Here is a 26,491-nt window from a genome sequence, read left to right as displayed (position 1 = left end):
GGACATCACTGTTGTTACTGACACCGGTGGTCACTATGTGAACTTCAGGTGAGCTCACCTGTGCAGGTTTCCTTCAGTGTCTGATGGCAGCAGCCTGACTGCACAGCAGTGAGCTGTGTGGGGATAAACGAGAGAGCTCTCTAGCCTCCAATGCCACCTCCTCGGCCTCCTGAAGGGGCCCGCTCAGCAGGAGACCTGGCTCATTTCTTCTCTCTGAGATCCACCGAGCAGAGGTGTGAGCATTCTGAGGGAGCTGTGCGCTTTGATTTCACTGCAGGTTACAAATTCAACTTAGATCAAAACATAAGAATGGTCACCAGTGTGGCCACAGTCTGGAACTTTACAGCTAATGACTTCATTATTTATCAGTCATCAGATTACACAGATATTTTTCTAACACTGTCTCTGGGGAAAAAAGTCAAGTTTTGAATTTATTTGTCTTGTGCACAGACTGCAGCTCAGCTTAAAAAAATAAGACATGAACATAAATATGACTTGTAATTAGAAAAATTCGCACAACTGGCAATGCCCCTAACAATAAACACATTAAACAAGTGAGTTATAAAAAGCTTCCAACCATACAGCTGTTATGAAGGAGGAAATTATCTATAACGTTTGTGTATCAGACTGTAAACCCTGCTGCCTCTGCTGGACAGCAGAAGAACTGCAGTGTTCTTCAGCCATAGAGACTGATGCCTGAGCAGTTAAAAGAGCAAATACTAATAACTCTAACCTGTAAAAAGCCTCTTCAATCAATCATTACCCCATCCAGTTCTGCCAGCCATCCACTCTCATTCCCTCTGGACCAATCCATCTGGGTGCAGATTGTGTTGTTACTGTTAGGTTAGTGTTAGTGTTGCTAGCGAGCAGCTCGCTTCCTCTTCCAAAATCCATTCTGTAAAAATCTGAAAACATCCACCTGGATTGTTATGTTGAGGAAAACCGCAGTTTTGAGAAATTCAGCATTTTCTTGAACTAATCCTGGAACAGGAAGAAGGTATGTGAGCTAGAATGAAACCTTTCCTGTTTTTAATTTGGGCAGTCAAGACCTTCAAGACTCTTCTCATGCTCTTCTGGTAGTAATATTGGGATTTATATGAAGCCCTTTAAGAAGAAGAAGCATATTGACAGCCATTCAGAGGTGCAGAAGGTCTTGAAGGGAGATTGGCAAAAAGTGTTCTATGTTTTCTATGGGCAGGATCCCACAAAAGTTTCTTGCCTGAGAAGGAAAGAACAACAAAGACACTTTTCAACTTTAAACTTAGTGTTTTTAATGAAAACATTCTGCACTACATTACCCAACAGCCCCACACAGACTACACCTTTCTCACTTAAATGGCATGAAGAAGCTGACAGAGGAAACTCATCCCCAGTTATATGAGAAAGAAGAGTTTGGTCCCACGTTTGGTCATTTGAACCAAAAACGAAATGAGTTTAAAACAGAAATGACTCCACAGAGAGAACAAACATGCACAGCCAGATAGGTTTTATTTTTTAAGAAGGAGATTAGAAACTGGGTCTTTTAACATTTGTTATCATTCGGATGTATGGAAAATTTATAGCTTCTAAAATTGCTCAAATGTTGATCAAATTGAAAACTCGTACTGGAAAGAATCCCAAAAACTGCATTATTTTCCATCTGCAAAAGACAGGAGGAGATTTTAGAGATATAAGAAATAAAAATTATGCTTTAACAAAAAGGAAGAAAGACAGGGATGGATAACTGTAAGTGTAATAGTAACTGTAACTATAACAGTACATCTGACATGAACAGTAGAATAGTGTAAGAGTGTGTGAAGCTGCTACAAACTGAGTGTGAAACATTTCTTTTCATTCAGCACAGAATAAGGCTAAACAACATCTTTAAAAATGTTATTTAAGATGCAGTCACTGAAATTAGGACAAAATCGGCTCAAGTATATAAACGCTAACATTAGCACAGAGTCACTCACTCAGTGGATTTTATTAACAACTTCTGCAATTGTTAACCATATAACCATATAACCTGCAACCATATTGTTTTCCACTGCATGTAAGTTACTAATCTTCTCCTGTGAGCTGGAAAGCTGCAGTGTGAGTATTGTTATGAACAGTAATCGCAATAAAGAAAAGTGTACGCAGAAAAGCGCTGAGATGTGGTCGGGTCTGTTGCACATCGTTTACACTAACCTAACCCAACTCAACCAAACTCACTTCAACCCAACTCATCAATTCAACCTCGCCCAACCACACCCCACCTCACTGAACTCATCAACTGAACTCAACTGAACCTAACCTAACGTAACTCAACTAAACCCCAAACCATTAATACAAGGCATGTCTATACTAAGAGATTAAAATGACTTCTGTGTTGAAAGGGTCCTCTTATCCTAATTCTGAGTTATGTATTATTAATCTTGAGCCAGAGTAGCTCAAATGAACCACTATTAATTAAACATTAGGCCTTCACTTCATTCCCTGTAATGTAAACCAACATTCATTTAATTTCTGCCCCCCCCTTTAGCAGAAGTGGGTGAAATGAGATGACTATTCAAGGACATCATCTCTGTCTGTGGCATCAAATACAGTTCTAAGAATAGAGAAAAAAGATTAAATTAATTTAGAGCTGTGCACAGCCTCAGTGATTATTTCTACATACTCTGAGCACAATATTTGAAATTTTGGTGATGTTTAAAATGAAAAGGATATATGTGACAGACAATAAGAGAGAACGGGACAGATCTACTTTAACTGCTTTAAAACAGCCTGCAACACTGGCATGCTGTGACAGAGCTCTGGTTTTATTTCTATGCTGTTCAAGATAGAAAAAGTCACATACCACATACCTATTTTGTTGCTATGATGCCAGGTCTCTCTTGGAAATGAGATTTTTAATCTCAATGAGATTTTTTACCTGGATAAATAAAGGATTAATAAAAATGCTGACACTTTACCTGGGACCTACTACTAACTTTTACAGCTTTTACTCAGCTACTTAAAATGGTCTCAAATGTTAACCCGATTGCTAGGTGATTTTATACAACTGTCAGTCACAGTCGTCATTTCATCTCATCAAATCAACACCTGTGTGCAACACTAAATAATTTGTGTCTGAAAGTAAACTGAAGAACTGCAAAAGAATTTTGGCAGTAAATGTTGGCAGAGATAGCCAGAGATCTCACATTGGCTTCGGTAATAGAACCATTTTTTAAACTTGATTTTGTTAGTTTCCTTCAGTTTTTAGTACATTTTTCAGCAGCAGTAACAGTCTGTGCTCCTGCTGAGCTCTTTGCACAAAAAAAAACTTCAAAGCAGTGTAACCTGGTTCCACCAACATCCCCTGCTTCATTGCAGAGTGGGAGGGGCCACTGGTTCTGTCTGTAGAAAAATTTGAAGAAAATATGGCGCTGCAGCTGCTGACACTCTGTTAGGTGAGCTGATTTCACTTCTTTCAACACCAAAGTCTTTGGTTGGACGATCTTTTGAACAGCTGGTCGGTCTATTGGTCAGTCCATCTGTTGGTTAGACCGTCTGTGGGTCAGCTTTTTGGTCTGTTGTTCGGTCTGTTGGGTGGATGGTCTGTCGGTCAGCTGGTCAGTGTGTTGGTCTGTTGGGTGGACAGTCTGTAGGTCAGCTTGTCGGTCTGTCGGGTGGACGGTCTGTGGATCAGCTGCTCCGTCCATTGGTTGGTCTGTTGGTTGTATGGTCTTTTGGTCAGCTGGTTTGTTAGTCTGTTGGTTGTATGGTCTTTTGGTTAGCTGCTTGTTCTGTCAGTCAGTCTGTTGGTGGACAGACTGTCCAACCAACAGACTGACCAACAGAACCCACCACTGTGTCTATGACACTAGAATGTCGTTAGAATGTTGCCATTTTGACATGCTGTAGAATGACTGGTTGCAGCACTCAAACAACATTCGAGAAAAGCTAAAACTAATAGCCCTAGTTATAGTAACTAAGGGGCATGTCTTACTGAAAAGTCCCTGCTACCAGCTCTCCTGCCTCCTCTCTCTTCTGTCACTCAGTAGAGTTACTCTAAACAAGGATTCCTGCTCGTGTTCGGGACTCAAAGCAGCATCGTTCAGCCTCTTCATTCATTCCTGTCACCAAACATTTGGTGACAGGTCAAATCAGCTGTTTATCTCTGGCAGTGAAGTGATGGAACCCAAGCCAAGATGAAGCAGCATTTGATTACACAGCCATCCCAGCCAGCTGTTAGCACACTGCCTCCAGCTGTGAACCGCTGATGAACCACCTGTCAGAAGACAGTTCTCATAATCCTTGATTTTAGGTGGCAGCTGGTAATGTCTTGGCAAGTATTGCTGAACCAATCTCAGGTCTTGGTGAGGGGATGCACATCGAGCCCATCCTGTTGAGTGACGTTGCTTTGGTCATGCCCTCACTGCCCACGGTGGATAGGGGGAAGCTCTCGTAGCTCTCTGTAGCCCGGTTGCCGCACTGGCAGCGTTGCAGTGTCAACTTCAGCTCCCTCTGGAAGTTGCTGTTGAGGAAGCCGTAAACGATGGGGTTAATGCAGGTAGAGGCCATCGCCGTCAGGTGACAGGCAGAGAAGACTGTGTCGTGCTGACAGTCTGGGAGGGCCTGGTGGTGCCAATCAAACAGAGTGTTGAAGACATTCAGTGGCAGCCAGCACAGAGCAAAGGCTATGACGATGGCTAGCAGCATTACGTTTATCCTCTGGGCTCCTCGAGTCCTCCTGCTGCGCTCCAGCATGTCCCTGCACAACACAGCATGACATCCATCATCAGACAATCCACCAGGAAATGTCACAGCAAACCTCAAGAAGCATTAACTCACAGCGTAACCACACACAGTGTCTACACAGAGCTCTAATCTAACACGATAACACGAACAGTTAAAGATGATGTGGATGAACCGAGTTATCACAGAGTGAGTGAACGGAAAGCTGTGTGACCTGCGACGTCTCAGGCGTAGAAAGATCCGGAGGTAGCAGAGGAGCACCAGCAGAAGGGGCAGGCAGTACTGGAAGATAAGCAGCGAGGTCGTGTAGGCTAGGCGATGCTTGTCTGACGGCCACAGCTCCATACAGATCAAATGATCCCTTAAACAAGACAGACATGGATAATGAAAACGGAAACACTTATTTAACTTTTAGAAGCACTGATTTAGGAAGTTGAAGATTTCATGTAACTTCTGCACTAAGCAATATCCCAAAACATCTGTGCCTCGATGTAATATCCCACTGAGCACAACTTTACTGAGGCTGGTGTCCAACCTCTGGTGACAGTTCTGAACATTACTTCACTCCTGACCCAGAAGTTTACCCAATTTCGCTGTGCAAGAAACTGCACAATGACAATAAAAAGCTCTAAGTCTAAGTCTATGTCTGACCCATTTGATGGCATTTTCACCTGCTTGGCATCCAGCGCTAATCTCAGAGGTATAAATATGTAACAGAATTTTCACTTAGAGATCAGAAACTAACAGATGAAACTGCCCAGAGGTTCATGAGAGGAAGGCTCTGAAAAAGAGGCTTTTTCAGTTTGTTGACTGAACCTCGTATGAACCGCTTGCTTCTCTGGAACATACATGTTTGGGAACGTACTGAGGATGTACAGGGGTTTACTGGTACTACATTAGTGGCTTTTTTTGAATTTTTACCTGCTTGCACACCAGAATCAATAAAACCAGGTCCCTTCATATCTAAATCATACTCTCTGACCTTAGAGCAAAGCTGTCTTTGTCTCAGTCCTGTTATCAGAGTCTGAAATCGGCAGGTCCACTCACCTTCTTGCATTAACGTTTTCAGGTTCTAGATGTGCTGATAAGCAGATACAGTGCTGTTCCCTGACTGTCTGAGCCAACAGAAATGCATCTTCAGTTTTCTTGTTAAATGAAGTAAATACAAACTCTTCAGTATCCAGATATGAACCCTGAAGTCTCAGACAGCGTCAGGCTCTGTGGATGAAACACTCTCTGCGTCTCTATCACCAGGCACCAGAGCGGAATTTAGAGAAACTCCAACAAATGCTGACATTCTTCTTCCACAAAATCAGAACTGTAAATAAACACCTCCTTCAGTGACTCTGATGGCCCTGAACCGGTTCTAAAGACTTCAGTTGGTACAGGAACCTCCGAGGATAAAAGGTCTTTCTTAAAGTGTTCATTAAGTATTTCTGACAGTCGGATTGAGACACATTCAGGTTCATTTATTGTGCTGCAGCAGACTTTATTCCCCTGATGAGTTCTGCTGCTGAACATCTTAGGGCTACGCTGCTTTTAGCTAAATGCAAAACAAGCCCAAGGCGTTTTGGGCTGTGTGACAAATACCGAACATTTCCAAAGAATAAAAATAAATCAGTTATGTGTCCTCATAGCTCAGCTCAGCTTCAGTTTAAAATGAAACAGCATCTCTGGACTGAAGCTAAGAAACACCTGTATCCCAGATCTCACCTGAAGGGGTTGGCAGGGAGGCTGATGTTCTGGAATGGGTCATTGGTGAGGATGTTGAAGGAGAGGAAAGGCAGTGAAATGAAGCAGGCAACCAGCCATGTCAGCCCCACAGCCAGATAGGAGTGTCCCGCGGCGGGGGACCAGCCAGTGGGATGGAGGATCAGCTGATGGCGCTCCAAAGCGATCAACACCAGGGAGAAGACCGACACTGTCACCGACATGCACTGAACAAAGGGCGTCACCTGGACGGGCACGAAACACAGCAGAGGACAAACTGAAGGTGTGGTTATCGAGCTCGCGGTACACTGTGAGAGCGCGGCCCCATGGTCATGACCAGCTCCACCTTCACGCTGTGACATCACACTTTTATCCATTCATCCAAATGTATTCAGTTTCCCCTGTTACATCAGCTGACAGCTTCATGATGACCTCACAGTGAGCAAATGAAGGCAAGTTTTTTTTTCTCTTTTAAAATGTGAATGAACACACCTACAGGTGAGCAGGGCAGGCGGTACCTGGTCTGCAGGTAAAGTGCTGCTCGGCCTGCTGGGCACATGAAACACTGCCATGGATGGCTCTCACTTCCGTGTCAGCATTGTTCTTCATCTCTGCTCCATCAGATCTGGTGCTACTGAACTTCTAGATCTGTAATGTCAGCGGCTCTGAGTTGCTGCTGTTTGCTGTCTAATTTCAGATTTTTATTAAATGAGGTGACACAAACTTGTAATTAAAACCGATCTGTTATCTGTGAAGCCAGAGGCTGCTCAGGCTTTCAGGTGGTCGGTCACTCAGACTGAGAAGCATTACGTTCCTGTGTGGAGCAGACCACCACTTATCCCTCTGCTCCCATAGACATGCTTCCAGAGGAAGCACAAACACAGGCTTGTATCATCCTCTGGTCTCACCTGCGTACCTGACTCATCTGCATCACTAAGCAGTGGAAAGCTAACGGTCTTCATTTATCAACACAACTTTGGAGGATAAAAGGAGTATGCAATCCATGTTCAGGGTGGGCAGAGTCAGCACCTGGATTGCCCCCCCCGGCTCGTTTTTAATTTTACATCTGTCTGACAATGCTGGATGACTCTTATTTTGAAAGTCACTGGAAAGTGCTGGCCAGTGAGCCTGGACCGTTCCTGTCTAAGGTGCCTCAGTGGTAGCTTATCAGGCCGGTGGCCCAGAGTGAGGTTCTGCCAATGTGAAGGTTATGGTTTTATTTTTTATTTAACCAGGAAAAACACACTTGAGATTTAAAATCTCTTTTAAAAGCACGTCCTGTGTTCTGAACACTCATTAATTCAGTGTTCAGCAGTGCAGTCATAAGCTAGCAGCACTTACAGTAGTTAAAATAAAAGAAACAATCATAACTTAGAAACTCCATGTCAACAAAGAATGATTATCTTAGTAAAAGTAAGCATCTAGTGCCAGAAATGAAGCGGATAATATTCAGGTATTCAAGTCCTTTACAGCTGCCTGAAGAAGAGCAGCTCCTTCAGATACTCCTGCAGCTGACTCCAGGAGGAAGGAGCTGCAGGCTCGGTGTGAAACTGTGCTCAGGCTGACAACACAGCCCTGCAGACAGCTTCTCACTGTCGTCTCTTTATTGTTTTTGAAGGAAAAGGTGATGATTGCACACTGGTGAGTGCTGTTGTCCCAGCAGCGGTGAGCGTGCACGGCACACTGACCTTGCACAGGGCCTCCCCCAGCACCCAACGATCCATCAGCGTGTAGATGACGGTGACGGGCAGACAAACGATGCACATAAGGATGTCGGAGCACGACAGGTTGGCGATCAGGATGTTGGTGACGTTGCGCAACTCCTGTTGCCGGGCAATGATGAACACCAGACCTGCGTTGCCTAGCAACCCAATGGCAATGACAGCGCTGTATGCCACGATGAGGAATGTTGCCCCGCCTACTGAGGGAGGGCACTGAGAGGTGTCTGCCCAATCGGAGGCCTCCCAGACGTGGAGGACGCTGCTGTCGTTGGACATGGCAGGAAGGGAGAGGAGGAGGAAGTAGGGAGCGGGCAACCCAGCGGTGGCGACTCAACTTCCAACAATAAAGAGGATCAGAACACAATGAGGGGCGAGGAGGAAGAGGAGGAGGAGGAGGAGAACAGCACCCAGCTACGTGCTGTGAGGAGTTGGATGATGGAATCAAATATGGCGTCCTGTGTTTCTTTCCCCGGGGATCAGCTCTGCAGCAGCGTTTTCTGCAAAGAACACAAAACAGCAGCGAGTAATAAGATGGAGATGAGGAGCTCTCAGCGGACAGGCAGAGGAGGAGAAAGGTGAAGAGGAGGAGTGAATGAATACATCAGCACATGCTGCTATCTCATGCTGAGCTGCACTCCATCGTCCAGAGACACTCGTTAGCGTACACTGCCAGCGTGGGTGTAATGGCACATTATGCAGCCCAGCTCACTGGGACACACTCGGCAGAAAAACCACTCTCCAACTATCTGACTGTCGGCGTTTGCTAAAACGTTGCAGCGTGAGGGCTGCACTTCAAACAGGAAGCCTAAAAACACTCCTCACAGCCCGACAGTCGCTCCATGTGCACAAGTAGCAGAAAAAAAACAAATCCTAGCTCAGCTCTCCAACAGTCAGACCTTCCAAATCATCAGACTGTAGTTTGCTCTCACCATAACTCATGCAACGATTTAATTTAATTCAGTTTTATTTGTATGGCATCGAATCACAAGAAGAACCCTCCGGCAAAACCAGTCTCAGGGACGGGCAGCCATGTGCACTGACCGACCAATAACAGCATAACTAAGGAAAGGACTCAGGGTCACCTGATACAGCCCTAACTATATGCTTTAGTAAAAAAGAAACTTTAAAGCCTAATTTTAAAAGTAGAGATAGTGTCTGTCTCCTGAATCCAAACTAGAAGCTGGTTCTACAGTAGAGGGGATGGAAAGCTGAAGGCTCTGCCTCCCATTCTACTTTTAAATACTCTAGAAACAACAACTAACAGTCTGCGAGTGAAGTGCTCTAATGGGGTGATACAGTACTATAAGGTCTTTAAGATAAGATGGGGCCTAATTATTTATTGATTATTCTTGTATGAAAAGAGCAGGATTTTAAATTCAATTCTGGATTTAACAGGGAGCCAATGAAGGGAAGTCAGTATAGGAGAAATCTGCTCTCTCTTTCTAGTCCCTGTCAGTACTCTTGCTGCAGCATTTTGGATTAACTGAAGGATTTCCAGGGAGTTGTTTGGACATCCTGATAATAACGAATCATAGTAGTCTAGCCTAGAAGTACTAAATGCATGAACTACTTTTTCAGTGTCAATCTGAGACAGGATATTTCTAATTTCAGAGATACTGATCAGATGACAGAAAACAATGATGATCCGCTCTGTTCTGCAGCTCCACAAAGCCCCTCTCATTCCGGAGCAGCTCGAGAGCACCCCCTGTGGAGCAGGGAGTCTAGAAAGGTTCTGATGCTAACAACTATAAGCTGAGATCAGCTACTGATACACTGTAGCCCTCTGTGGTTTTAAAGAATATCAGAGTTTGAACTGTCATGTATGATATATGTAATGTTCTTACACATGTGCACAAACTATACACACACCCACACTCAGTATCGTTTTAACGACCCGTGTTCTCACTTATCTGCGACGTGCTGACTTAACGGTTTAATTAAGATACAGCTTTTAGACCATCAGCTGCTGCAGGCAGCGCGCATCCTCTGATCACATGCACATCGACACCATCAGCTGTCTGCCTCGCCCACTCTTTCATTTCGCCCTCCACTGACAGCCTTCATCAGCCCTGAGGGACTGAACTGCCAGCAAATGAGACACACTCACAGGTGTTTGTGCACAGCCACGCTCTGACTCACTCGCAGCAGCCACCCGCTTGTCATGGCAGCCATCACACAGCTCCATATCTGCTGCTCCCTCGCTCCTGCACAAGAACACTCAGAGATCCACACTGTTTTTAAAATATGCACACGTAAAGCTCCAACACAGGACAGCAGCTTGACAGATGTTGACGAGACAACACCAGTAACATCTGGAAACAATGCGTTTCCTCTGCTGTGCAGAAAAACATCACAAAACATGGCATGTTTACTACATCATCGCCTGACAACAAATCTTCTGTCTCCAGGCAGGTGTTCGGTCATTCTGTCTAATGGCCAGCAGGGGGCGACTCGTCTGGCTGCAAAATGTAGTTGGTCATATAGAAAAAGCCCAACAGAGACCCAAGAGCTGAAAACATCCAAAAGGTGCAACCCAGATCAATCAGTTCCTCTGACATCTGCTGGATGTCAGTTCGGCAAAGACAGTGCCCACAGGTCTCTGCGGATTTCATGCAGGAGGTTATCAGAAAACCTGACAAGGTTACTGTTAATGTTCCAACAATGAATTTTGCAAGGTCTCAACTTGACTCCGCCCACTGTCTGCTCAGCTGGTATGCTACTACATGTGTCCAAAACCAGCTACAGCTGTGGTTTGACAGAAATAGAGAAAATCTTTATTTTATGTCATTTTTTTTACTTTTACTGAAGAAAATTGTGTTGTTTCATCTCCGTGTGATGTATCTGGGTGAACATTACAGCCATGTGCTGAGCCAATTATGCTAAGTTTAGCTAGTAAAATAGTTTGCTAGTGTAGCTCTTGAAATGTCTCATTTCATTTTGATGGTATAAATGTAAAAGGATTTCCATTATTGATATTTTACTATATATACTTCATTTTTTGAAAAAAAAAATCCTCAGAGGTGAAATTTAACTCAGTTGTCTCAAATATTATATTTCAGTTAAAATTCAAGGTATATATATATATTTCTATTTCATGTCATTTATAACTTGTGACTGTCTAACAGACAAATATTAATATACAGTGACCACTGGCTGAAATCTTTAGTTATATTAAAGGGCAATATCCCAAAAAATCCCAAAAATTAACTACAAAGATTTGATCCTTGTACATTTCATATAAAATGGAAATCAGACTGATGCAGTAAATATTCTTTTATTGATGAGAAAACTGGGCAATATAATTTATTTAAGATGTTGAAGATATCAGAGCATTAAAGAGGCCGATATTTGGGTAAAAGAGTCTCAAGGAATAGAGATGACACAGAAACAACATCGTTATAAAATATTGTATTTTACATACATACGTTATGTACAGCTTTTCACAGCTCTTTGAACCTCTTACTTGCATACTTTTCCCACTGAAACCAGTACAATCCCATTGTGATGAAAACAATATTTTGACTAAATACATTCTGGATAAATCAGATCATTATCAAAGTTGTCTATGGTTACTTTTATTTTCTCTTCTTTCCCTGTCAGATCCTGTCCTGCAGGATAAACATCAGTCAGTGGTTCCCTATATGCAGCTGTTATAGTTTGTGTTGCAAATACACGAAGCAAATATCTGAAAACTGTTTTAAATATTTTCAGCCATCCTTCATGTACAGAGAACAGCTGCCTGTTCTCCCCCTGTTCTCCTCTTCATCTCTCAGCTGCTGCTGGCTCCTTTTTCTCCTCCTCTTCCTCACACACTGCTGAACCTGTGCTGGTGTTTCATCAGGGATGAAGAGCCTCTGTCCCTTCTCAGTCTCTCCTTACTCTGGACGCTTGCAGAAGAAAATCAGCCATGGCAGTTAACAACAAAAGCAGGAGAAGTTTATCAAATATCTGTTAACTTGCAAGATGAAAACAAAGTTTTCTAATAGAATCACATGGACATATTTTATGTATTTAAATCACACAATCATTTAAAATCCTTCATGCACCAATGCATGAAGGAGTGTTTCCGCAGGTCCTTCCTCCCTGCAGCTGTCAGACTGTACAATCAAAACTGCTCCCAACAATCATAGATGTTTACATCTGCGCTGTAACTGCAATAATTTAATCAACCGATTCGCACCACAACCTGGGTTTGCTTCTTATCTGTAGTTAATTTTATTTAATTTAATAACTGTACACTACTCCGTTTATAGTAACCATTGTCCTTGATGTAAATATGTAAGAAAGAAAATTGTGTATGTTTCTGTTCTGTGTCCTGTTTGTTTGTATATGTGTCTTTCTGGCTGCTGTTACAATCAAATTTCCCTGTGTGGGACAATTAAAGAGAAATTTAAGAGGGAAAAAAAAAGAGAAAGGAGAAACAGGACATATGATCCTGCAGAAATGTTGGGCTTTATAACAAAAGTGACATGCTCAAATTGTATGATATAAGCATGACAAACAGCACAGACACAGGAGGAGGACTTCTCCATTTATTGCCTGTCTTATTTATTAGTGGTTTATACAGGATGAGAGCTCATTTAACCATAAACTTCAGCACAGCATGGTTGAGTCTGCTTCCTTACCACAGCTCACGGGCCAGACTTTTGGTTGGTTTGTCCTAAAACAACCGAATGTTAGCTACATTGAATTTTTTAAGACTTTTCATTATGCTAAATTTGTTCCGCTGGATATTTTTAATGAGATAAAAAAAAAAAAAATTAAAAAAAACAGTACTTTTAAAAGTTTATTTCTGGATTGCTTCACTTCAACCACCTGCCGTTTTTCTCAAAAGATTTTCTTCAACCCTTATTCGCAATGAATCCTGGGATATGGTGGGCCACGAACGATACACCCGGCCCATGCTTCAAATCTGGGGAAAAGGAGGACGCATTTCTGGGCCACATTTGGAGCAACCTTCGAATTTGGACAGCCTTTGTCACCATGTAATCGGCCTACAAATGTGACCTCCGAAGGATGTGGCCCCTGAATTTCGACACAGCCTAAGACTGGGGTGGCCAACTCCAGGCCTCGAGAGCCGGTGTCCTGCAGGTTTTAGATATCACCCTGGGTCAATACACCTGAATCAAATGATTAGTTCATTACCAGGCCTCTGGAGAACTTCAAGACATGTTGAGGAGGTAATTTAGCCATTTAAATCAGCTGTGTTGGATCAAGGACCCATCTAAAACCTGCAGGACACCAGCTCTTGAGGCCCGGAGTTGGCCACCCCGGGCCTAAGGCTTCAGGTCACAGAGTCCAGAATCCAGTGGCATTGTGGTGGCTGCATCCATGTTTCCCACACAGTCTGTCATGGATGTGAAAAAATGGCCACCTCTCTCTGAGCCTGGTTCTGTCTGACTTTTCTTCCTGTTAAAAGGGAGGGTTTTTTAGATGTGGGTGGGGAGAATCATGTGACTGCTGGAGTTTCTCTGTATTATTGTAGTATCTTTACCTCACAGTATTAATATTGTGATTTATATAAATATATATAAATGTAAATGAACTAAGTATAAATGAAACTGAATTGAAGTTAATTGCAGAACAGCTTGCTGGACTCTGTTTTCACAGTAAGAGTCCAGCAGTTTTTCAGTGCAAAAGCAGAGCTTAATGGCTCCAACTCTGAAAGGAAAAAGGGATTCAAAATAAAAGACTGCATCTTTCAGCTCTGGTTCAAATTTCCTACAGCAACTGAAATTAGATTTTTCAGGCTTTATGATAAATTTCTGCCTCATTTCTACCCATAAATGAAAGCGTGTTGATTTGAGTGCCAACTTAAAACAAGTCCTCCAACACACTCGTCAGATGGCTGAACAATGTCTGAACTTCCTTCCTCCCACATCTTCCCATCTGTGACTGACAGCTCACTTTCTGCAGCCGACAGGCTGACGTTCACCCACTGCTTTGAACTCCTCTATGAAACACTGTTAATGGGAACAGTGTGAGAGGCGGCTCTGTCGTATCCCACAGCACAGATTCAGAGCAGATTCTGCAGTAAAATTTCAACCTGATCACCATCTCCATCACACATGCCTTCATGTGACTATGAAGAGCTGGTCCATGGAGATAAAAGAAGCCTGGTGGCTCTGGTTCTTCTGTCCACACACACAGGATCAAACATGTTGGGTAACTCAGTCCAGAAAAAGGCACAAGTGGGTTCATCTGGCTGCTGTTAGTACTTCAGCTACTTCAGCTGGACTCCTGCAGGCGTGAAGCTGATGGGGCTCAAGTTTAGGACAGCCTGAGACGCTCATAGTGTGCACTTTTTAAAGCATGATGGAAGATCGGGGTGACATCATCGTGGTGAATTTAAGAAGGAGAACCAGAATTCCACTCGGGCCATGCATGTGCTGTTTCTGAGCGCATGCCTGAACCTTCGGTGAAGTTATGAAGTGCATGACCAGAATCTGTGAAGACGTGGAGGTGCTGCTACTCCGCCTGCAGTTGCCCATTTACCCCCGATGACCTTGCTGATCTTTGATATTTCATTTCTTCTTCCTTTTCTCTTTCCTCAGAACACATTACCTAAGCCGACCTGACCGAGCGGCAGCTGCGCAGAGAATCAGAGCACTCAGACTCTGAGTTTACTGAATGTGCACAGTGTAATCTGTGGGCTGCAGAGGAAAGCTGTGCAACAGGGTTGTTCCATCAGACACTAATCACAGTCAGCTGCTCTTTGTTTAATCAATGATGCATTATGTCCCCTTCACACTGTGAACATGTTCAGCCTCACAGACCCTTCAGGTACACTTGCATAGGTCCACATTTTGGGCTTTTTGCTGCATGTTTGAGCTTCATCAGTCCAGCAGATCTCCACATGAAACTCTGGGTTAAAAAACACAAAGCTTTGTGAGAAACTGAACCCAGATCAGTTTTACTACCACTGCAGGCGTCACAGTCTGAAGACTTAATCTGTTTGTTATAGGAGTGATGATCTCCATAAAAACAGCTGAAATTTGTTCATCAATTCCAAACATTTCACGAACTAAAGAAGTGGTGAGAATCAAAAACGCTGGAAAAAATATCAACGTTTTTTAGGGCTGACATTCTGTAAAATATTCAAAATGTGCATGACAGGTTTGGGTGACTGAGATTATTTATCTTCATGTTCTATGTCACTGGTTAGTACAGCTTACAGCCACGCCATGACCATAGTTCAACCAGAAGGTGCTGAGTTATCAGTTAATGCTTAGCTATCAGATAGACACCAGCTAATCAGTAACATCCAATGAGGATCCTAGAATTTCTTTGAGATGGTCTGTTAGTACAGTAACCTCACAGCAGCGATATTATTAGTCACATGATGTCTAAAAGCACAATCATGGTCCAAAGGTCCAGTTCAGGTGAAGCTAGCAGACAGCTTGCAGCTACAGCACCTGTGTCATCATCCACCTGTCAGTCAGAGAGGCCACACTCCTCGTAATGCAAACAGGTGAGTTACAAAAATATCTTCCTTAAACGAATATAATGAAGGTTTAAATTATCTACAGAGACCAAACAGGTTTGTTTTAACATGGAAGTCTGAGGACGGTCTCACTGCTGCCTCTGCTGGACGTCAGAGGAACTGCAGGTTCTGTTTGGTTTGTTGCTCTCATCATGGGAAAAAAATACCGGAACAGTTGCAGAAGCTGCAGCTCACTGTGTGTCGATGTGAGAGGGAACGTCTTGCAGGAAGGAGGTCACCTGCAGCACAGCGTCGAGCCCGTCATGTTTGTGGTCTGTGCAGCAGAGGGGGAGCACGCACACATTAAACCAACAACTTGAATGTGTTTGAGCTTCGAATGTTCAGCACTGAGACGTTCGTGTTGGCTGGGAGCTCTCGGCGCTCTGCGGCTGCTTTCTGCTGGAAGAGTGTGTTCTGGCTGCACGGATATAAATAACTTGTGTTTCTCTGAGTGTGGAAGTGGAACAGCCACGCAGCAGAGCCATGAAATCTGAGCTGGATTAAGCTATGAAGGTTTCCTTTGTGCGGAGGCGGGTGAGGACAGCCATCACAGAGGTCACATCCTGATGTTTGATATCAGTTCGATGTGGCAGATGATTCCAGAGGGCTGACGCTTTCGTCTTAGCGCCAGCTTCGTGCCATCGAGTTTGCATGTATGCAGACGGTGGTGCCTGCGGGCCGGCGAGCTGTCTGTCTCCGCCACGTCGCAGAGCTCAGATTGTTGGCATGACCGGGCGGTCAGTGGGGGTGAAATGATCCTTCAGGTTTAATGTCTGTTAGGATTGAAAGTGTCTTTAAAGCTAAGGGGAAAAACTTCTCATAATGAATATGAAGCTGGGAAGGGAAGGGCGGGATGCAATTCAAGGACACACAAAGAGGAGGAAATCTCTGCTCATGTGCTCACCACACTATTACAGATGGCGTACTCACACTTCCTGGTTATTCTTACATGTTTGATGAAGTCACAGATGGAAGTACAGTGAGGGCTAAAAGTATTGGAACAGTAAACCGATTACACGGAGACCCGCAGACTTTCTTATTTGAAAAGTGTCAGTCAGGTTTCAGAGCTCATCACAGCACAGAAACACCTTTAGTGAAGGTTACAAATGATCTTCTTATGGCCTCTGACAGTGGACTCATCCCTGTGCTTGTCCTGCTAGACCTCAGTGCAGTGTTCAATACTGTTGACCATAATATTCTATTAGAATGATTAGAGCATGCTGTAGGTGCTAGGACCAATTCTGTTTACATTATACATGCTTCCCTTAGGCAGTATCATCAGAAGGTCTAGCACACATACATACACTGCTATGCTTATGACACCCAACTTTATCTATCCATGAAGCCAGATAACACACACCAATTAGTTAAACTGCAGGAAAGTTTTAAAGACCTGGATGACCTCTAATTTTCTGCTTCTAAATTCAGATAAAACTGAGGTTATTGGACTTGGCCCTGAAAATCTTAGAAATATGGTATCTAAACAAACTCTTACTTTAGATGGCATTACCTTGGCCTCCAATAACACCATGAGAAACCCTGGAGTCATTTTTGACCAGTTCATGCATTTATTACTTCTACTGTAATTCCCTGCTACTAGGATGTCCTAAAAACTCTCTGAAAAGCCTTCAGTTGATACAGACCTTCCCAAAGTGTGGGGCCCGCCCCCTAGGGGGGTGCAGAGCCATTGCAGGGGGGGGGGGGGCAGCATGAAAAGGGAAAAAAAAAAAACAAACCAACAACTCTTGGACACTGCTAGAGCGGGGCGCCTACACAAATGCAAAGCAGGAGATGAAGCATCGCTGAATTTGTTTCCAAACCAACTTCATTCTAAGCCAAAGACTAGAAAATATGGTGAAGCAAATCTTACCTTTGCTTTCACCTGCACAAGTGCCGAGGTAGGTCTCCCTGCAGAATTGGTTTTCCCTTCATCGGGAGCAGCGCTGGGCTCTTCAAATCACAGACAAACAGTATCCCACAGTTGTTTATGTTTTTAAACCCATTTTCCACAGAGAGGCATTTTTTTGAAAAAATGTATTGATAGCAATGTTGAATATTATTACACAGGAAAAAAAACAACTACATGTAAAATAATCACACCGTGATGCCTCTGCCTTTCTAAATAGAGGGACAGTAACTGCGTGTTTATATGCAAGTGTGTAAAACCTGAAGATAGAGACAAAATACTGTTAATCTGACTATCTGCCATTCTGCAATTCCTCTCATGTAAGCAATGACGTGGCGCACAGCTGACGTGAAAAAAGGCACATACCTTTGACGTTGCATGACGAACTTTGTATTCCTCGTCCACACGTAAACGCAAAAAATGAGTTTTAAAAAAAATCTTAGTTTTCGGTGATTCGAAACGCCGTTTACGTGTGGACGAAACAGCTGCGTTTTCAAAAATACCCATGTAGGTGTGGACGTAGCGCGAAAGAGTTAGTTTTAGATTACGCTTAAAAGGCAGGTGACCCTGAATCCTTCCTTTAGTTATGCTGCAGTAGGTTTAGGTTGCTGGGGGATTCCCATAATGCATTGAGTATTTCTTCTTAGGTCACCTTTCTCACTCACTATGCATTAATAGACCTCTCTGCATTGAATCATTAGTTATTAATCTCTGTCTCTCTTCCACAGAATGTATTTATCTTGTCTTCCTTCTTTCACCCCAACCGGTCGCAGCAGTTGGCTGCCCCTTCCTGAGCCTGGTTCTACCGGAGGTTTCTTCTTTTTGAAGGGGAGTTTTTCCTTCCCACTGTAGCCAAAGTGCTTGCTCATAGGGCGTCATGATTGTTGGGTTTTTCTCTGTATGTATTATTGTAGGGTCTACCTTACAATATAAAGTACCTTGAGGCAGCTGTTGCTGTGATTTGGTGCTATATAAATAAAACTGAATTGAGCTGAATTGAGAGCTCTGCAGCACCAAATGGATGAATGGATGGACAGACAAGTGGAGGTTCCACATACCGGTGATGAGTAGGTGAACATGTCCTGCAGCCCGCGGGTCGTGCTCATGGCTGAGAATCAGCACGGCACTCTGTTGGTAATCCCCCCCAACAGAAGATTTCTAGTCAAGCCCAATTCCATCAGAGCCAACACCCGTTGGTCCAGCCCCTCTAATGCTTTTATAACAGAACAATTCAGGAACAGGGATGCTAAAAGACACAAAGACAGCCCACTGCTTTCTCATTCACTGCTGTAATTACGTCTTGGTTTAGGCTGAGGGGTGGCGAGGGTGACCATTACACCCCTAAAGGCAGCAGGAAGGAGCTAATCTGCTCACTTCCTCCAGCAGCTGTGAGATAAATACAATTAGCATGATGATGAAAATGATTCCAGAGATGTTCTCATCCCGAACGAACGATCCTACTCTCAACAGCTCAGCGTGCACACAGTAAGAGTGATCACTGAACAGAATCAACTTTTAGGGATTTACTTACCTGGATAATGCATCAAGACGTGATGATTCATCTTAATCACTTAGAAATTAAAAATAAATCAAAGCAGGCGCCCCCTGTTGGATAGCAGACACACCTCTATCATGCTGAAATCCACGCAGGTGTTCAGACTTTGAAGACCGTTTTTATTTTCTTCAGCTTCTCATTTTGGGACGACGGCGTGATTAACAAGCCCGATAGCATCCTGGTTACCGAGGGACGAGGGGCAGGATGATTAATGGTGTTTCCATCAAGTGCCATGTTCCACTGACTCACAGCATGTGGCTCAGCTCTCACAGACACCTCACGGTGAGGTGATCTACATCAGGTGTTATCCCGGAGGCATAAATCCTCAGAAACCAAAGACAGATCCTCCAGAGCTGGACAGAACACCCATGGGGGATCTCATCACTAAAACCATTAGTGAGTGAATCAGGAGTGCGAGGCATGTTTCACGTGTTTTTCACTGAAGATGTCTGTAAACACAATTGTGTTTTATTGAGGCGATGTTGATGCCACCACATCATCGTTCAGCGACATTTCACTGATGTAAAGATGGCCGGCTGAGAAACGATCACTTTTACTTACAAGAGAACGAGAAGATCCCCCAGCTGTGACAGCACCCCAACAGACCGACCATGACAACGAAGTCATGGAAGCTCACCTGTCACCAGTCACATGGCAGGATAACAGGAAGTCTGCTTTTCTGAAAATGTAACTAGAAGACATTTTCACTTCCTGGATTTCACTTCCTGGTTGATACTTCCTGGTTTTTTGGTGAGTTTGGTTTCTTTAGTGTTTTGAGCTTCTCGTTAGAGTTGTTTTTTTCTGTGATATTTCCTCTGAATCATGTTTCACAGCTGTCTTTTGTTGAGGACATGCAGTTGTAGTTTGGACTTTATCCTCTGGACTTTCAAATAAGCCAATGATAAGCCTCCAGTGTTCAGGTCCTCTCTACACCACATTTGAACCTGACCTCCAAAATAAAAGCAGAACAGACAAATCACCACAGCACATTCAGCTGAGAACCACAAATTTCCGTAGACCTCAGACAGCTGCAGGTCTGAGGAGCTCGGGGGGCTCAGATGTTCCTGAGCAGCCCTGAGTGACTCAGCAGTGAGCAGACTGTGGCTTCTAACAGATTTCATGCCTGTTTTCTTTGTGTCATCGGTGAGTGGCCGTGGGCCGGCGTAAAACACCAGTCCAGCGGGCCAAGCTGACGCTGATGTCAGCTGACAGGAGGATGTAACGCTCAGAGCACTCGCTGACGCTCAGGCTGCCCTGACTCTATCGCTGTGTGCAGAACAGATTCTTTCAATTTATTTCTGGAGAATTCACTTCTGTGATAAACTCACTGCATCACTGTGATGTCACATCCTTCCCTGTAGGAAAACTGTTAAAATCATTTACATAGTCTGTCTTTCGTTTTGCTTTTCGATCCAAATCAAATCATTTGGTCAGCTCCAAACTCTTCATAGGGACAGGAGCTCCGAGACAGGAACAGGAAGTCGTGGAGATCAAGTGCAAACGCTCATTGCTGAGCTTCATGAGCTCAGGTGAAGCCAGGCGTCACACCGCGTCCTGGATGTTTGTTTCCGCTTTGTCAGTCTGATGCCATGTTTAAGGTCTTCCTTCATTCATAATCACTGCTGTGCTGCAGTTCAAAGGTCAAATAGAATCTGTTGCAGCGACCGAGCAGCTGAAGTTCCTAACATGGTGAATGCTCGCCAAGAAGACGGATGCAGCTCAATGGGACAAACAGGCGATCCACAGCTGTAAGGATAATGCTGCAAAAACTGCAAAACACACACACACCTTACTGTTCATGTTTTGCAGGACCAGGACTGAAATTCAAACATGAACCTTTTTACTTAAACAGTCCAAAGAAGAGAAATCTGAAAACACAGAAACTGAACTCAAAGAGCACATGCGGATGATCGACAGGAGGACAGGACTATTCATACACACCAAGGGCCGATCGGTGGACGGGCAAACAGGAAATGAATGAACCACTGCTGAACAGTAAGTAAAAGTTCAACCTAGACATAGCAGACAAAAACTACCAAAGTAAAATGTGAAAAACCAAGGAAACTAAAGTACTCACAGACTCTGAACAGATGATCAGAAACTGAAATCATAAAACCCAAAGACCATCACTACTGAGTGCTCAGTAACATCCACATAAAACCCTAGAATTTAAATCTGACATGGAGCTCCACCTTCTTGAACGCTCTGTTAGTACAGTAACCTCACAGCAGTCATATTATTGGTCCCATGATGTCATTAATATTACTCTAAAATTCTCCAACAACAGAAACACAGTCCAGAGATCCTGTTAGCAGACAGCTAGCAGCTACAGCCGCCTGTGTCACCATCCACCTGTCAGTGAAAGAGGCCACGCCCCTAATGTTGTAGACTTGAATACAGTGTACAATACTGTGGTAGAGTGGATTACAAGTCCTCATTCACAGCAAGGAGTTTAACGGCAGTCAGTCCGTTGTTCTCCACCCGTCCATCCGCTCGGCAGCCTCCCTCTGTCTGAGCCTCGCAGCTTCATCAGTCCAGGAGATCTCCACATCAAACTTTCAGGCCTGAAACACTCGGTTCAGCTCTGATAGAAACTGAACCCAGATCAGTTAACCCTTTAAGACCTACCATAGAACCAAGTCTGCCAGAGCTTATATTATATTTTTACATGTTGTAGTGCCATTTTTGGGAGCATTTCGAGTTGCTATACATCAATACAACCATTATAGCCCAAATTTTAATAATATGCATGCATTAAGTGCATAGAAATTACCTAAATTGCAAGAAAGTGCAATAAACTACAAAAAAATTGAAAATTGTTTTTGTTTTTTTAACATATATTTCTAGTTAGAGAAATATAAGAGGCTTATCCCTCAAAACTGTAAATACAAAAAAGTTGCACAAAATAGTTTCCCACCACAGGAAATTTATTTTGAGTGTCTTCATAGTTTTATTTTTGAAATACACCAATTTTTATACACTGCAGGAAAAACGAAAATAAATATTATAATGCAAATTTGCAAAAAAGCAGCATATGCATCAAAATAAACTATTTCCAGCAGTGCAATATGAGTCCTGAGCATCCCAGAAAAGACACAAAGTCATAAAGTCAAACATAACTTTTAAAAAACACCAGTATAGGCTCATAAGGCCCTGATGGTTAAAAAACTACATTTCCGCGAAAATGACGTCACTTCCGGTTTTGGGCAGGTAATGGAGGACATGCGATAGCTCACGCTGACGTCTATTCTAATGTAGGAAGTGTTACGAACAGCTGATCGGATCGGCAAAGCGCGTTTCTGGAATATTATGTTTTTGTTGCTGCAAGTGCTTTTTATGCAGTTTTTGCAAAGCTATATGTGGAAGGAAACTGACCTAGATGTAAGTACAACTCCTCCGGTTTCATATGCAAAAAAAATTATTACGCTAGCTCACGTGGTTGCAGTGCTACAAGGATTTAAAAGTAGTTGCGCAAAACGGAGCGTGTCCGCGCTGACCGGTTTTAAAGGGTTAAATACTCAGTTTGAGGACTGAACCTGGTCTCTGAACAAATGTGTTATCATCTGTCCGAGTCGGAACGACCTGCAGCACTTTGACCCGTTTCTGATCACTCACAGCGTGCATTCTGGGTAAACCTTCAGGGTCAGATCAGCAGGTGGGACAGGTGTCAGCTCTGGTGGGAGCAGGTCAAAAGTCATTTAAAGTCCAGGATCACCTTCCAGCTGTGATTATTATGGACTCTACAGTGGTGCTGTTCTGCTACTGATGCTACAAACTTAGAAAAGTGCAGAAAGACGTCAACGAGTCCAAGCCAGCCGGAGCTTCACGCTCCCCGTCCCTCTTGGAGTCTGCCGCCCTGACAGGCAGGACTTTACCAATCGCTTCCAGCCTGAAGACAGAAGCCTGACACCACCCTCCAGCTTCACCCACCTGAACCAAGGGTGTTTCGAACCTTGGCTTCATGTAAATAAGAAGTGTGACTGTTTTTAAACTGAAGAGTGTGGAAGAAAAGCAGAGTGAGGTAGGCGGTCATAGGCTCATAGGAGGTCACATGACTGTCAGGGTTTTCTCTGTGTTCTCTGTATGATTGCAGTCTTTACAGTGCAAAGTGCCCTGTGGGGAGCGCTGTTGTAATTTGGCGTTGTATAAATAAAACTGAATGAAGTGTGCAGAACAAACGTGTGGATCAGTCTGGTCGCTGTTTCATTTCCTCACACAGGTCCAGCGTTCTCTCGAAATCAAACCGTGACATTGAACTGATGATTAAAATGATGCTGATTATGTTATAACAAGATGTGGGAAGCACTCCACAGACATCAATGCCTTTAATGTGGAAGCACAAATGCGTTCGGCACACAAACACAAAATTAAATGTCATCATTAAGAGACAAAAAAGAGAAAGAAGCCTATCAACGTGTCGCATATTTACAAGTATAATAAATAAATAATTATTGTTTGAGCCATTTAATATCCTCTCCAACTGACTATTATGACAAGGATGCTGATGCCAGTAAATATTAAATACATTTTTAAATCTTATAAAATACACACCAAAGAACAAAGGCAGAAATGAAGTGCAGGCACTGAATGTATGAAATGGGACTGAAGCGATGTTGTTTTACCTTCCCTTTAACCTTCTATTTTAATAATTTATTCATTATGAAAAATGTCTGTTTTGTACTGTAGTCACTGTTTGCTCACTATTAATTAATTAGTTTGTTTGTCTGTTTCCTCCTTCAGTGAGTGAACTACAGGGATGTCACTACATAAACTTTATTCTTCATTTGTGTCACATTTTACAGTGGATGTTATGGTTATTTTCAGTGTGGTTTCTGGTGCCTGTAAAAGCATTTTAACCATTTTAATCAGTAATTTGTTGACGTCATGATTTTTGGGGGCACTTTCGGTCTTCCATATTTTAACTTTTGAGATGAATTTCTGTCCGTGCACGTGAGCCTTTATGTCTCACGCTTTGATCGGAAGGTGAACACACAGCACATCTCTGAGATCACTTCTCTGGGTGCACGCGCGAAATGCCAACACGTTCACATGACTCACATTTAAATGGACGCAGCTGCAGTCCTGCACAGAGACACAAAGCGTGATCCTCACCTGAGCTGAGCTTACACCTGGAGCGCGGTTCCCGTCAGTCCTGCCTCTGTGCTCGGCGCAGGGGCTGCTGCTGCCTGCGGTACACAGCTGAAAGAAGCTGCCGCCGTGTTTGGGAGGAGAAGAGCGGGAGAAGTGGAGCAGTCACCCATCTGCGGAGAGGCGCCTGTGAGCTCCGCACGGAGAGGCGGCCGCTCGGAGAGTGAGCAGGAGGAGCTCCAACCAGTGCGGAGTCAGAGGGAGGGAGGGAGGGAGGGAGCAGTGACAACAGAGCAGCTTTACCCAGGGTCGTAAACACGTTTAAGGAGGCCTGAGTCTGAGGGGGCCCTCAGCATCCAAACACCAGGACCAGATGCTGAGGGGGAAGCCGAACATTCACGGCATCCATGCAGTCATTTCATGGATTAATCCCACATTTTACTACCCTGACAAATACACAAACTTTATTCTGAAAAACTGGAACACATGATCTGAAGGCGTGTTTCCTTTACCCACCCCGTCAGTAAAACACTCACTCCACACACCACAGTCAGTTTCAACCCATCTACAGTGCTGGGGACGTTAAGTAATCCATCACCTTTCCTAAAGTAATGCACCATATTACTTAATTACTTGGCAGGGAAGTAATTAGTTACACTTCTGCAATAGCTTACTTTCTCATTACCGTTGGGATTAAATAATTTGCAGTGCCTCCCTTTTTATTAATAAGTGTTATAAAGTTATATAGTGTAGTATTAAGTGGACACAGCCCTGAAAAATAAAGGCATGAGACCATGTGTCCTTGGGGAGTAGAAAGCTGTAGACTCTCACTCACGCTTGCCTGGGAAAAGTAGATACGAGGGGACCATCTCTAGTGGAAAGTTACAGAGACACTGTTGTTTAGACTAGAATGAGAGAGCGTCTGTAATAAAACTGTTAGGGGTACACCACCATTTTGAGATCCGCGGCAACGTGTCATGCAGGACGCATCTCCCGTCTAGAAGTAATATAAAAGAGAAATAAAGGGTTAAATGGTCTACTGAGCAATGTTTTGTCTTCCATCAGATGCCTCTGAGGAATCAAAAGAACTCAGTGAAGTGTTGATATTTACATTACTCCATAAAATGACCTGAAACACTGTCTCATAATTACAATATAAACTTGAGGCACACAAAGCTTAGCATGCTAGCACACGGGGTGGCTGTAGGTCAGGAGGTAGAGAAGGCTATCTATTAATTGGAGGGTCGGTAGTTTGAGCCCTGGCAGGGGCGGATCTAGTGAAAATTTCCTAGGGTAGCATGGAAATCAAATGGTGTGGCAAAATCAAAGCCATGTTTTTACTCATGCTAGTGTTACATCCTGTAATATGCATATAAAATATTATAGTCTATAACTTTATTTTCTTTAGCCCAGATAATTAAACATTTTAGTTACATAAAACATGTGAATTTTGATTTTATGTAGCCAGTAAAATAAATAAGTATAAAATCCAGAAAGCAACGTGGGGTTGAAACTTAAGTTTAAACTTAAGCTAATTTAACTTAAGTGTAAATCTCCAAAAGTTGATTCTGTTCATCTGGATGTAGCGTTTTGTGGGAGAAACGTTTCCTCACTCATCCAAGTGACTTCTTCAGTCTCAGCTGACTGCAGGTTTGCCCAATCTTATAAACAGCACATTTGCATAATGACTGAAACCAGCACCACTGAAGGAACAATGGGCTGGGAGGTCAGTTTCTTCATCATGATTATGCAAATTCTCATGACCATTTGATCAATGGCCATGAGTACCATTCACAGAGAGTTGGGGAATGGCTGTGAGATGGCGAAAGATGTATCCTTAGGCCCCCTCCTCGATTCAGAAATGGTCTTTCCCCTTCCACGTACATGGCTTCCTTGACTCCGCGCTCAAACCAGCGTTCCTCCCTGTCCAGGATGTGCACATCCTCATCATTGACAGAGTATCCACTGGCCTGTAGGTGTGAATAGACTGCAGAGCCCTGGCCTGACGGGGTAGCTCTTCTGAAACTTAAGTGTAAACTTAAGTTAACACAGATCGCCCCGTGTGAATGGCTGCATGGCGCTAATGCGTTAACGAGCTAACTGCGTTAACTCGCTAACGGAGATTTGCCACATTAATGTGGTTAACGTCATTTTAATGAGATTAACTCTGACAGCACTAGTTTATAAGTAACATAGCCAACCCCAAAATGTTTCTTATGATTCAACTGTGTAATTCAACTTATTTGTTTAGATGGACAAGCTAAATTATTTTATTTTCAACTATAAAGCCAACCTAAGCTTTAACAGTTTAACAGGCCACTATTCTGGTT

General features: G+C 43.4%; 1 protein-coding gene across 2 annotated transcripts; it reads right to left on the bottom strand.

The window, feature by feature from the left end:
- Positions 1 to 1,272: 1,272 nt before the first annotated feature.
- npy8ar (neuropeptide Y receptor Y8a) lies at positions 1,273 to 24,384 on the bottom strand. Of its 2 annotated transcripts, none has more exons than XM_012920447.3 (5): positions 24,186 to 24,384; positions 8,097 to 8,626; positions 6,412 to 6,653; positions 4,913 to 5,059; positions 1,273 to 4,714 (listed from the first exon to the last, which is right to left on the bottom strand). In XM_012920447.3, the coding sequence occupies exons 2-5, from the start codon at positions 8,403 to 8,405 to the stop codon at positions 4,264 to 4,266; spliced, it is 1,149 nt and encodes a 382-aa protein (XP_012775901.2). In that variant the 5' UTR covers positions 8,406 to 8,626; positions 24,186 to 24,384; the 3' UTR covers positions 1,273 to 4,263. The 2 variants fall into 2 exon arrangements, with proteins under 2 accessions (XP_012775901.2, XP_024658777.2); XM_024803009.2 differs by lacking the exon at positions 24,186 to 24,384 and adding an exon at positions 17,483 to 17,576.
- Positions 24,385 to 26,491: the final 2,107 nt, after the last annotated feature.

Source organism: Maylandia zebra, linkage group LG7 (assembly GCF_041146795.1).
Source record: "Maylandia zebra isolate NMK-2024a linkage group LG7, Mzebra_GT3a, whole genome shotgun sequence".
In the NCBI taxonomy this organism is placed as follows: domain Eukaryota; kingdom Metazoa; phylum Chordata; class Actinopteri; order Cichliformes; family Cichlidae; genus Maylandia; species Maylandia zebra.
This window is presented reverse-complemented; position numbering and strand designations above follow the sequence as displayed.